General features: G+C 38.8%; 1 protein-coding gene across 1 annotated transcript in view; it reads right to left on the minus strand.

Annotated features, from left to right (window-relative positions):
- Window positions 1–13,014, minus strand: part of ADAM10 (ADAM metallopeptidase domain 10) — a 102,078-nt gene that overhangs the window by 19,487 nt on the left and 69,577 nt on the right. Inside the window, exons 9-13 of the mRNA XM_004709452.4 lie at window positions 10,337–10,520; window positions 3,489–3,639; window positions 2,139–2,322; window positions 1,254–1,362; window positions 552–772 (exon numbers count right to left, since the gene is read on the minus strand). Coding sequence (XP_004709509.1) covers window positions 552–772; window positions 1,254–1,362; window positions 2,139–2,322; window positions 3,489–3,639; window positions 10,337–10,520 — 849 coding nt within the window. The remainder of the gene's footprint in view (window positions 1–551; window positions 773–1,253; window positions 1,363–2,138; window positions 2,323–3,488; window positions 3,640–10,336; window positions 10,521–13,014) is intronic.

The raw sequence follows: 13,014 nt of genomic DNA on the forward strand, positions 1-13,014 counted from the left end.
TATCATGTTCAGCCTTCATTTGGGTTTCAGTAATTCCTCTTAGTTACATTGCCCTTGATCAATCCCTACCAGGACTCCTACACTGTCCTCAAAGATTTTAGATCACTTATGGTCCCTTGCCCCTGGGCTTGTTAACAGCCACTTCCTTTCCCCTGCCTCCCCTCAGCCATGTCCCCCCAGAACCATTGGGCCATTGTTTTCTCCTCCAGATTGTTTATCCCACCTGTCTTATCTAGGTAGACAGAGCATGCAGGATTTAACACACCATGAAGAAAAAAGACCAAGCAAGGAGGAAGTAACGCACCTAAGAAATGAACTAGGGGGCAGAAAGAACTAGGAGAACTGACTCTTCAACTAACCAATCAATGAAATATATACATGTAGAGATTCTGAACAATTTAAAGAAAATAATGCCACAATTATTTGAACTTTAACAAATACTCTTCAAATAACACTGGTGTCATCCCTGACCAAGTAAAATTATGGTCAACTGATTTAAGTTAAGGTTTCAGTACCAATAAAACTTTTTTTTTTTTTTAAACTATACTTACCACAATCCATTCAGCAATGTTTTCATAGAGCTCTGGGCTAAAAATTGCTTTCTTAAGCCTAGCTAGAGGTCCATCAGCATCTACCAACCGACACCGCATGAAAACATCACAGTAGCCTCTGAAATCGTTGCAAGGGGAGCCAGGCTGCAGGGTGATGGTTTGACCACGGAAATACTTATTCCACTGCGTAGACCCCGTGCTGGCGCAAGTTGCTGGCTCCACTGGAAAAGAAGTGGCAGACATAAGTGGATGATGGACTTACTAAAAAGACAGGTGGGATGGAGAACCTGTGGAGGGAGTGGGGAAAGTTTCTAAAACCATTACTCTGATGTCTTTCTTACTGGTTAGGATGGATAACACCATTAGCAACTCACCTTAAAAACATTACAAGATAAACCTTCTTCTACTCATGACTTAAGTGTCCATAACGGCTTTAAAACCGTGTTTATATAAAATATTACCATAAAGTGGGCAGTGTGTGTGTGTGTGTGTGTGTGTGTGTGTGTGTGTGTGTGTGTACCAAGACTGCCATTTTAAAAGCATTGTAAGGCCCACAACACTAGGCGTGCTACATTTTAAAATTTCTTATGAGGACAATCTTTGCTGAAAATTATCTGTCCAAACGGTGTGTCAAAGCTTAACATAGGAGCAAATAATAGTTTTGAAAGTAGATGTTATATTCCTGTATTGTCAAAGCCTTACTTTTCTTCATACAGCAAACGTGACATAATTCCTTATCATCTTTGCCATCAGAACTGGCACAGGTGCACTCCTCCAAGCCATACTTCTCACAGATAGAGCCTGCACATTGCTGGGAGGAAAGAGAAAGACAAGACATCTCATTCTGCAGTCAAACCTATTATTTATACTTATAGATTGGCAGGGCCAAGCTCCCAAGAGCAAAATAATTAAGTAGGAATACAAGTTCTATTTAAATGACAAGATTTCCCTATAGAGCATGAATCCACATTAGAAATGGATCAAATACACACATGGAAAAGAGTAAGAAAGATAATAAATTTTGGGTGGTTAGCAGTCTACTGCACAGCACCCTGCGGCTCCTTAAAATTTTTAAATAAATGGCACTTTACAAGAAAAGCTAAATAAAACAAAGGCAGAGAAAGATTAAATAAATATCCATTTTATGTTGCTTATATGACTCCTTTTTAAGAAGAAGATAAAAGTTTGCTCATATAGAAGAAAGTGAAATTCAACACGGAAAGCTTGAAAGGCTTTGGACTGAAGAGAAAATGACCAGAAGAGTTCTTTCATCCAGGCTATGAAACAAATGCAACTTGAAAGCAGTGAGGACAAAGTCACATGCCTGGCTGCACACGTCTGCTTTTCCGAGAATATCCAACACAAGTAGGTGGGCAGGTGAAAGACCTGACGGCACTTATTCAAACGCCACTTGCCACTAACGCCACCTAAAGCCTGCATGGCTTTGCAAGGAGCCAAAAGGGAACTTTACTGAAGCAGAGATCAAGATGAATTATTGTAACTATGTAGCTTTAAGTGAAAGCAATCATTCTGAAAGAATAGGTCTTATAAAATTAAGTAAAGAGTGCATAAAATGAAATTGCTTACCCCATTAATGCACACTTGCGTCTGCCTGTTGCAGTCTGTGAAGTTCGGCTTAGGGTCCGACGCGGGGCAGAGGGCTGTGATACCATTACACATCCCTTCTTTGGCACAGTCTGAATCATCCCGACACTTCTCATACTTCGACTTGAACGCACACTGTGATGTACAACAGGGACCTTGACTGGGGCTGGAAGAACCATGGAGTGATGAAACCACGTCAATTACATGGATGTCGTCTCTGTGTACTTTGTGAGTGCTATGTTTAAATCCCAAGTCTCGTCTTTTAAATGAGAAGTGCATTACTGGTATATTACTTCAAACATTGGAATAAGAGGCTACTAAATATAACCACTCTAAAAAGTGCTACAAAAATGAATAAAGGGGAAAAATGAGGAGCTGATCCCAAGGGCTCAAGTAGAAAGCAAATGTTTTGAATATGATGCTGTCAACAAATGTACAAATGTGCTTGACACAATGGATGGACGGATGGATTGTGATAAGAGCTGTATGAGCCCCCAATACAATGATTTAATAAATTAAAATTTTAAAAAATGAACAAGGGTCGTATTTTTATCATCAAAATGTACTATCTATATTCAGAACTCTTTGCCTTTACTGAAAGGCTATCATGGAAAATGGGTTTGATATTAGCCAAGTTATCAAGGTTGTTTGGTTACAACAGGGGTTCTCAAACTACAGCCCACTGAGGACATTTGGGCGGCCCCCCTCCCCCAGTGTTTTTGCCCCGTTTGTCTTATTACTTCAAAATAAGACATGTGCAGTGTGCATAGGAATTTGTTCATAGTTTTTTTAAAACTATAGTCTGGCCCTCCAACGGGTCTGAGGGACAGTGAACTGACCCCCTGTTTAAAAGGTTTGAGGACCCCTGCCTCAGTCATTGTATCTGCTCTTCTCATTTTACATACTAAAATCAAACAAGTATCCACACACCACACATCAAAAGTATATAAACAATGTCCAATGTCCTATCATATCTATGAACAATCAGAGTGATTTTGTAAACTAAATGTACACTACGAGGCTACAAAAGTATAGATGCATTATATTGCCTAAGCATGTTAAGTTATTCCCCACAAATGTGAAAAGCAGGCGGCAGTTTGCGAGTCAGAAGCCAAAGGTGTCTTCTACCGCGCACCCTTTGACGCCCACACAAATTAGACTTACAAAGAGTTCAGTCTGCTAACAACAGTGTGCTAACCAACCTGAGAAAGAAATAAAACAAATAAAGACAATTTCAAAACTATATGCACCTCTCAGTCTCTATGTTACCCCTGCTACCCCTGTTTCGGGTGACTTTATAGGACATCGACATTGCCGGCATTATCAAGGTACCTGCACTGTTTCCCGGGTTTCAGCTTGCATTTTTTCCCCTCTGGTTGGTTTGCATCATAGCAGCAGTCATCTTTACACTGGTCACTGTAGCCACAATCACACTGCTCACCTTGTTCTACCATTCCATTTCCACAGATGGGCAGGCCAGATTCTAAGGAAAACAACACAAGCAAGCTAACCACTACACGTGCACATTTATTTTTATTTAATAGACTCTTTAGCTAATAAACTCTTTGGAGGATCCTAACACAGGGAGGGAAGACTCAGGCTGTGGAATCAAGAGACCTGATATTAAGAGCGTCTCTGCTACTAACCAGCCATGTAACTTCCATTAAATTCCCCAAGTGGGGACTCAGTTTCTTAATCTGCATAATGGAGGGTGTTGACTGGGTAGCCCCTTCAAGGTTCTGCTACAAGTAGTCACATCCCACTGAGGCCAAGCCACATGGAACGTCACTGAACTAGGGCTGATTATTTACATCACAGACATCACTACTGACATCACAGACAAATACAGTGTTTTACCACCCAGGGGCGGAGGTGGGATTAAGTCATCTTTACTACAAAATATTTCAGACATACATAAAAGGAGCAAATGAACAGTACAACAAATTCCCATGTACATATCATTTAGCTTAGCTAGTTATCAACAAGATGCTGCTCTTGATTTGCCCCCACATTTTTTCCTGAAGCATTTTAAAATGAGTCCCTGATAATACATATTAACCCTGTCAAAACTTCAGATGTCTCTGAAATATAAGGAGTATTTTTTCTTTTTTAAACTTAACCATATACAAACACATCTCCAAAATTAACAATGTGTTTAAATACCACCTAATGCCCAGGCCATGTTCAATTTTCCCATGTCTCTTTACAATCAATTGACTCAGATCAAGTTGCAAACACGGTTCCCCCCAACTGCATACCCTACCATTGCTTCTGATTGACATATCGCTTCAGTTCTAAATTTTAAAAGAACATTCTCTCTTTTTTAAATGTTCATACCAATCATTGTTAATAAGCTGAATAATTTTTCCCTGTTACTTCCCACATTCCATTTGGCTGTTGTATAATAGTAAGTACTGTGTGTGTGTGTGTGTGTGTGTATGAGATTAGTTTTGTTCCTCAGCTAAACCAAGTTCCTTAACGAAAGAAGCAGGTGCTATTTGTATCTTTTGTATTCCCACAGAGGCAAATTATGAGTGGGCACAATTTGTGTTGATTAAGGTTAGATCTTCTAGTCTTAATCAAAAACGTTAGTATATGCAAGGAACTTTAAGAACCCAAACGCCTTTTTCGTTTTACAGAAAAGAAACATTTCTAGATATTTAATACAGTAACAAGGGTTCTTAGGGGAGAGGGTTGGGACAAAGGGCAGCTGATACCAAAAAAGCAAGATGAAAGAAAATGTTTTGAAAATGATGGCAACAATTGTATAATCATGCTTGATCTAATTAAACTGTGGATTGTTATATTATCTGCAGGAGCTCCCAATAAAATGGAAAAAAGAAAGAAAGAAAAATTTCTAGAGAGTTTGAATTGCCAAAGACCAAATAAATATCACAGTCCAGGCATTTAGGGGGACTAAACCCATGGTCTCCTAGGTCAATCTGGTGTTCTTCTCCCCCATTACGTTAAATCAAAAAGGAGATTGAGGACATCAGCCAGAGTGCAGGAACCGTACACGAGGCATATCTAAATCAAAACAATCCAGAAAGACTGGCATTGTATTCAGAAAGTTCATTCCTATCTTTAACCACATCACCTAATAAAGCAAGTCTTGGAAGTCCCATATTTCTTTCTAGGTTTCAATGATCATTCTTGTTCTCTAAAACTAGAAGCATGTATGTACAAATATATACACACACAAGTGAATAATAATGATTTGCAAAATCTAGCAATAAATCACTTTATGATTACATGACACAGAATTTAGGAGAAAGATAAAAATGGTAGAGCCAGACAACCTTTGATATAATAACTTCTATACTTTTTCATCTCACAGAGAATTATTACTTTAAGCCAACTATTTGCTAATAAATAGTTTAAAAACAGAAAAATACCATTTACATACATATATCGTTATAATTTAAGAAACAAGGGGGTAAAAATGAGCTCAGGGGCTCAAGTAGAAAGAAAATGTTTGAGAATGATGATTGCAACAAATGTACAAATGTGCTTGACACAATGGATGGATGTATGGATTGCGATAAGAGTTGTATGAGCCACCAATAAAATGATTTTTTAAAAAAAAGAAACAAATTTCTTTCCCATGATACCTACAAAGGAAATATGCTCATTTTATAATTCAACTTTAAGCATAAAGTTTATTGTACAAATGCAATTTACAAATGAAGAATCTATGTAGTACTTCTAGGTTAAAAAATTTTAGAAAAATTACCACTGATTATAATATAACAATAGCATCTATGTAATTTTGACCTGCCTCAATGAAAAAATGGTTTCAAAGAAAAACCAATCTATAAAAGGGTAACTAATCAATTGGACATCATAAAAATTTTTAACTTTTACTCTAGGAAAGACTGAGGAGAAAGAAAAGATAAGCTATTGACCGGGCAAAAATATTTATAAGCTAATATCTGACAAAAGACTAGTACCTAGAATACATAAAGAACGTTAAAAGCACAACAGGAGAAAGAGCAAGTGATTCAATTAGAAATGACCAGAGAACATGAACGGACATTGCACTAAAATATGGACAGGTGACTAAAGAGCTCTACACCTTACTCTAATCCAATCCGACTCACTCCACTCCAGCCATACTGACCAGCTTACTATCCCTCAACATACAAAATACACTACCACTTCAGGGTTTTTTTGCCCTAAATGTCCTGGTTACTTGGAAGGCTGTATCCCCAGATAGCCACAAAATGTAATCCATGAAGTCTGGCTGTAAGTAATTTTCTCAGTAAGTCCTATCTGAAAAATATTCTATTTCAAGCTGTGACGCCTCTCTCTTGCTTGTTTTCCTTTTATCATTACCTCGTCAACTATATGAGGGGAACCCGAAAATAGCTCTGCTGGGCTGTGCTTTCGTAGTGTGCATTTTCCCTGCTCAGAGAGCATCTCTCGAGCAACTCACTCGGAGTTCGTGTACTCAGTGGCATCACCTGAGAAGGTTCTCTCTGGTCACAATGAATGTTTTTGCAAAAGCAGTTTCACTCAAACCCTCCTTTTTGGTGATGGCCAATTTAAGAGAACAGCGTGTGGCTTTTAAATTTTGTTTCCTGCTCGGGAAAAATGCCACAGAAACTGTTGTGATGTTGAACACAGCTTACAAGGGCAGTGCTATGGGAAGAACTCAAGTGATGAGTGGTTTTCTTGTTTCCATAAGTTAAAATGTAGATTGATGACAAACCTAATCCTGGATATCCTTCAACTTCCTAAAGAGAACAAAAAATGTTGACTCATAGTTAAGGTGACCAGACGTCCCGCTTTTGGGCGTTTAAAAAAAGTCCCAATTTTTGGAAAGAATGCACGACAAACTAGGGAACGGTCTATTTGGTCCATATAGACCAAATTTTTTATCAAGAACACCCCACCCACACCCACCCCCGGTCAATGGTATCCCACTTTAAATCTGGTCACCTTACTCATAGTGCATTTGGAGTTGGTTCTACCAGGTCAGACTGTTGATCAAGCTTTCTAGTTAGAGGTTCTGAAAAGATTAGGTAACAGTGTGCAATAAAAAAGACCTGATTTGTGGCAGATGGGAAACTGGTTTTGCCACCACGACAATGCACCTGCTCACGCAGCCATCTCAGTGTGCCAGTTTTTGGCAAAAAACAGCATGCGTATCTTGCCCCATGCCCCTTAACTGACTTCACTCCATGCATCTTTTTTTTTGTTTCCATAAATGAAGAGGGAGATGAAAGGTCAGTGATTTGAAAATTTAGAAGAGGTGAAGAAAAAACTAGGGAGGTGCTGCCAGCCTTCTAAACAGATGAGTTTGAAAAATGTTTCCAAGAATGGAATCGCAGATTTGACAAATTATTAAGTGTAATGGAGAGGACTTTGAAGGTGATGAGGTTGTTTTGTAAAAAAAAAAAAAAAAAAAAAAAAACAGAGACAAGGTTGTGAGGGGGGGGGGGGGGGGGTGTCCTGGGGTTTTTCTGGGTACCCCTCATATAATTGCATGTCTTCACCTAATCTACTGTATACTTTAAATATTGATTACCTGTTGAGTCCTACTAGAATATAAACTCATACCAGGTTCAGAATTTTGTTTTGTTCACTAACATAATTCTCTCTGTCTAGAACAGTGGCTATCACAAATAAGGCATATAATAAGTATTATATTAGTTCATGATTTGAAGGTAGAAAACAAAATTACCATTAAATGCCACCAATAAATTAATTTTAATAAATCTCGAACAGTTAGGAAGAGCACAATTATACATGCATCCAAATAGTTTTGGAGGGAGGGGTTTGTTTCATCTGTTGTTTTGCCATATTGTAAAACGCTCATATTGATTAGCTAAATGATTTACCTCAAAGAACATGAAGCTAAAAGTATTCTATGGCCCAAAAAACTTTTTTTAGGAATAGTATCTTAAAGTTCTTCTGTCTTGAGACGGTGATTATTCTACCTCCTATTTTTCTGTTTAAAGTTTTCTCTTCTTTTGATTACAGTCCAACCAAGTTATTTTAAATCTTCACAAACTATCCATCAGTGACCAGAATATGAAATTGTTAACTTTTGATTCATAGATGATTAAAAGATATTATCTCATTTTTAACCTGAACTTCTTTATGAAATCTCAAACACAGTTGTTAAACAACAATTTCATGAAGAAGACATCCAGAAGTGTTCCTGATGCAAATAAATTTAAAAAGGAAAATCTCCAAATTAGTAAAGATTTTCAAGTTACTTCTAAGATTATGGTAATTTCAAATTAAGACTACTGTATCAATATAACAAAAAAAAAACCAAATAATTTTATGTGAAGAGAAAGACTATAGAGATCTCAAATGTTAATGTTAAAAAGTTATCAGAAAAATATTCTTTGTTGGCAAATAAATTACGTATTTATTACAGTCAATGTCCTTCTCTTACTACAAACTTATATTGGCCCATAAATAAATTCACTTTTAATAACTAATATGTAAAATTTTGAAAGAGAAGCACACACATATAGTCACTTTCCTCCTAGGCCCTGCCAAAAAAACTAAAGAAGGACGCCAAGCCCTGAGGAGAACAAGAACGCATCTCAAGCATTCTGTGTCTAAGCTGTACGAGAAAGAGCAAAGCTGATGGGGACAGAATCCACACGCGGAACTTTGAGGCGCATGCTTACTTGGGAATTAATTCTAGCCTAAGAATTTATTTGATAATTTATTTAAAAGACATTAATGGGGTGCTGGAATCTTTTAATCATGATGTATGGCAGTTAGATTGTATGTCAACTTACACCTGTGTGGGGGTGGAGTCCAGCCTATTAATCAGGTCACAGCCTGATGACACCCTCCTTGGGAGTGTGGCCTTTTTAAAGGAGAGACACTGTGAACTTCTCTCTCTCTCTCTCTCTCTCTCTCTCTCTCTGGCTCTTCCTAGAAAGTTGCCAGATGTCCTGTCATGTTTCTACCAACCCTGGATCCACACAACCCTGTACTCACTTGGCCTGTGATCTCTCTGCGTCAGCTTTACCTTTCCGCACCATCTCCCTGCAGCTGGAAGCATCATACCCATGGACCTCAGTTAGACTGGGCTGGGATGCCTTCTTGATATAAAATTACTTCTTGTTATAAAGTTTTTCTTATACATTTGTGAGTATCACTGGTTTTGTTTCTCTAGACAACCAGCCCAATTCATGATTAAAATATAAACTGTTAGCTATCTTTGATATTTGCTAAAATGGCTTTGAAAACTATATAAGGGGGCTTCATTAAGTTCGTGGGCAAATTCCACTCTTTAATTTTACTTTTTTTGAAACCCCCTTGTATGTCACAGCCACCAGAATCGTGAATATTAAAAAGCAATAGAAATCAAAAGTTGTCAAGGAGCTGGAGCAACCAGAACTCTCAACTTTGATGAAAGTATAAAATGAAATAACCATTTTAGTAAAAAGTATATCAGGTGCTTTAAAAATTAAACAAATTCCTACCCTATGTCACAGTAATTTTACACCTTGTGAATACCTACATATTTGTCCCAAAGAAATAAAAATATATGTCAACAAAGAAACTAATACATGAACTTTCTAACAACTTTTTTATATTAGTACAAATCCAAAAGGCCCAGGTGTTCCTTCAATAAGAATGGAGGAGTGACGGTGAATATACATACTGCAGCACTACTCAGAATTAAAGAGAATATTGATAAATGAATATCAAAATATACTGAGTGGAAAGCTGTCCATGAAAGGGTACGTATTGTATGATTCCATTTATAAACAGTTTTAAGACAGGCAAAATTTAATCCATGGTAAAATAAATCACAACCGTTGCTTCTAGTGTTGAGCCGGGGAAGAGACTGATAGGAAAGAGGGATGAAGGAGCTTTCATGTTACAGAATGTGCTATACTGAGAGGTGTTTGGGTTACAAAAGGGAATGCATCTGTCTACGGTCATTGAACGATGCACTTACTAAAAACAACAAAGCACTGCAAACTGTAGGTTAATGAGGCTTAGGTGTCTAGGGATGAAGCACACTCATGTCTGATGCAAACACTTTAAATCTAACAAACAAACATCAACTGAGGGGTGGATGATAAATATGTCATAAAGCAAAGTATTGACCATGGTCGATCTGGAGGGTGGGTATAACTCTTCCAAGTTTTCCAAGTGCTTGGAAAAGCTCATAATAAAATACTGGAAAATATACATACCAACAAAACAGTTGTTTCTCTTCTTCTCAAGAACCTGGCTTATATTTCGAATACTACAGAGTGAGAATTTGTTGTTGTTGAGCTTGTCCCCAGATGTGGCTCTTGCATACATGATGTAATTGCCATTTTCTTTCTGTCCTAAATTTTTAGATTCTCCTGGAGTGCACTCTGTTCCAGAATCATGCTGTCAAACAGAGTATTGAGAGTTACATAAATAGGAAAGAAAAAAAAAACAACCAGGTCATTTGATTCCATGTATTTCCTCATCGGAGTACAATGGACACTTGAGGACTCTCCTTTTCTTTAGAAAGGATCTTAAAAGGGGGGTAACCTGAGGGGGGGAGCCAGTCAGGGTGCAGTGTAGCAACGATGAAACATACAACTTTTCTCTAGTTCCTAAATGCTTCCTCCCCAACCCCCACTATCATGATCCCAATTCTACCTTATAAATCTGGCTAGACCAGAGGATGTACACCGGTACAGATAGGAACTGGAAACACAGGGAATCCAGGGCGGATGATCCCTTCAAGACCAGTGGTGAGTGGCGGTACTGGGAGGGTGGAGGGAAGGTGGAGTAGAAAGGGGGAACTGATTACAGGGATCTACATATAGCCTCCTCCCTGGGGGATGGACAACAGAAAAGTGGGTGAAGGGAGACGTCGGACAGTGTAAGATATGACAAAATAATAATTTATAAATTGTCAAGGGTTCAGGATAGAGGGGGGAGCAGGGAGGGAAGGAAGGAGCTGATGCCAGGGGCTTAAGTGGAGAGCAAAGGTTTTGAGAATGATGAAGGCAACGAATATACAAATGTGCTTTACACGATTGATGGATGGATGGATGGTTTAAGAGTTGTATGAGCTCCCAATAAAACGATTGTTTTTTAAAAGATCTTACAATTGTTTTAGATGGTATGTAGTAAACAATTAGCTCTTCTAGAGGCCAGTGTCTTAGCAAAGGTGGGAAAGGACTGGAGGTCCAGTCACAGCACTGAGGGGAGGGGGAGTGTATGTGTGTCCAGTTTTGAAACATGAAAAATAGAGGGCAAGCTGTCCAAATGCTATTAAAAGTAAGCAATCCACTTTTAAAACCAGTAATGGGAGAAAATTTACTAAAAAACTAAATAAAAGTTATAGATCATGACTAGTTCAAAGACAGAGATGGGGATATAAGTGAAAGGCAAGAAGCAAGAGGCAACGCACTGATCTTTTTAAAATAAACCTGCTTTCAGGCCAAGAGATAAAACCAAAAGACTGCTTGCAGAATACAACAGACAGTTCTGTGAGCATGAGTGGGTTGGTTTTGGTTTTTTGTCGTTGGTGTTATTGTTGGGGTTTTCTTTTGGGAGGGAAGGAGTTTACTTTGAAGGAGTTTACATATTATACTATAGTTGTGTTTTGTAATTTGGGTAGGGTTTTCTCAAAGTAAAAACATTAAGTGGCCAGCACAAGACAGACACTATCAGATTCCAGGCGCTATTTTCTCCGGTAGGGGTGCTTGTTTTACAAAGCAACTTCCCAAAGCTGCTCCTGAAACCACAAGCCAGGCAATGTCAGCAGGAGGTGGGGGGTGGGGGGGATGAGAGACATTGAATTGAATTCTAGAGTAAGAGTCCTACCACCTTTTCTCTTCCTCAATCTGGGGCAACTCCTGAAAAAACAAAGATGGCCTCTACCATGACCTTTACACTTCCTGATACCACTGCCTTTTTCCTGAGCCTACATTCAGCATTGAACAACTCTAGTCGCTGGCGCATAGCGACTCTTTATGAGTCGATATCAACTTGATGACAGGGAGTTTGTTTAGATATTAGTCTCCCAAATTAGCCCTTTCTGGTTTCACTCTGAGGAGCCTGGCAGAACAGTGGTCACAAATTGGGCGGCTAACAACAAGGTCAACCGCTTGAAAGCAGGAGTCACCCTTTGGGGAACAGACGGGCTTTCTACTTCCATGAAGAGTCCCGGGCTCAGGGTCTCACAGGGGCAGTTCGACCTGCCCCATAGCGTGCTGTAAGTTGGCATCATCTCAATGGCAGGGAGTTTTTTATTTACCTATATACTCGTGTATAAGCCGAGTTTTTCAGCACAATTTTCATGCAGTTTTTGTGGTAAAACTAGGTGCCTTGGCTAATGTTTGGGTCGGCTTATAATCAAATATATACAGTGACTGTGTCACTCTATAAAATTCAATTCAGTTAATGGTCACATAGGGTGCTAGAATCATTTTCTGTATTCAAATTTCACAAGAAAAAAAATACCCGGCAATACTGTAAAAGTTTTATGTATATATTTCAAGTCACACACTATCTTACCATCTTCCCATGCATGCCAATAAATGTTAATAAAAAAGCAATCCAAAAAGTAGTCCTACAAGGGATCCAGTCCACACATGCACATATTTATTCCAAACATGTGTTTACACGTGTCTCTGTGATCAGTGGATCGCTGTTGAGTTAGTTAATTGTGCCAACCTGGCGGATAATCACATGTGGGCTAATTGAAAGGCGGAGGGATAAATGGGTAGTGAGCCTTGCCTTTCTAGTTCTCGGGTCTCTTGCTTTGTGATGGTCGCACCAGGGTGCAGCTGCCTTAGCAGCTCCCTGCTTCAGCTTGCAAGATTGACTTCCTACAAGACATCCCCAAGGAGAAGCCACATGGACCTATCCCGATGCAGCCCTG

This window comes from Echinops telfairi, unplaced genomic scaffold (assembly GCF_000313985.2).
Source record: "Echinops telfairi isolate 266 unplaced genomic scaffold, ASM31398v2 ScPeMD7_8;HRSCAF=38, whole genome shotgun sequence".
In the NCBI taxonomy this organism is placed as follows: Eukaryota; Metazoa; Chordata; class Mammalia; order Afrosoricida; family Tenrecidae; genus Echinops; species Echinops telfairi.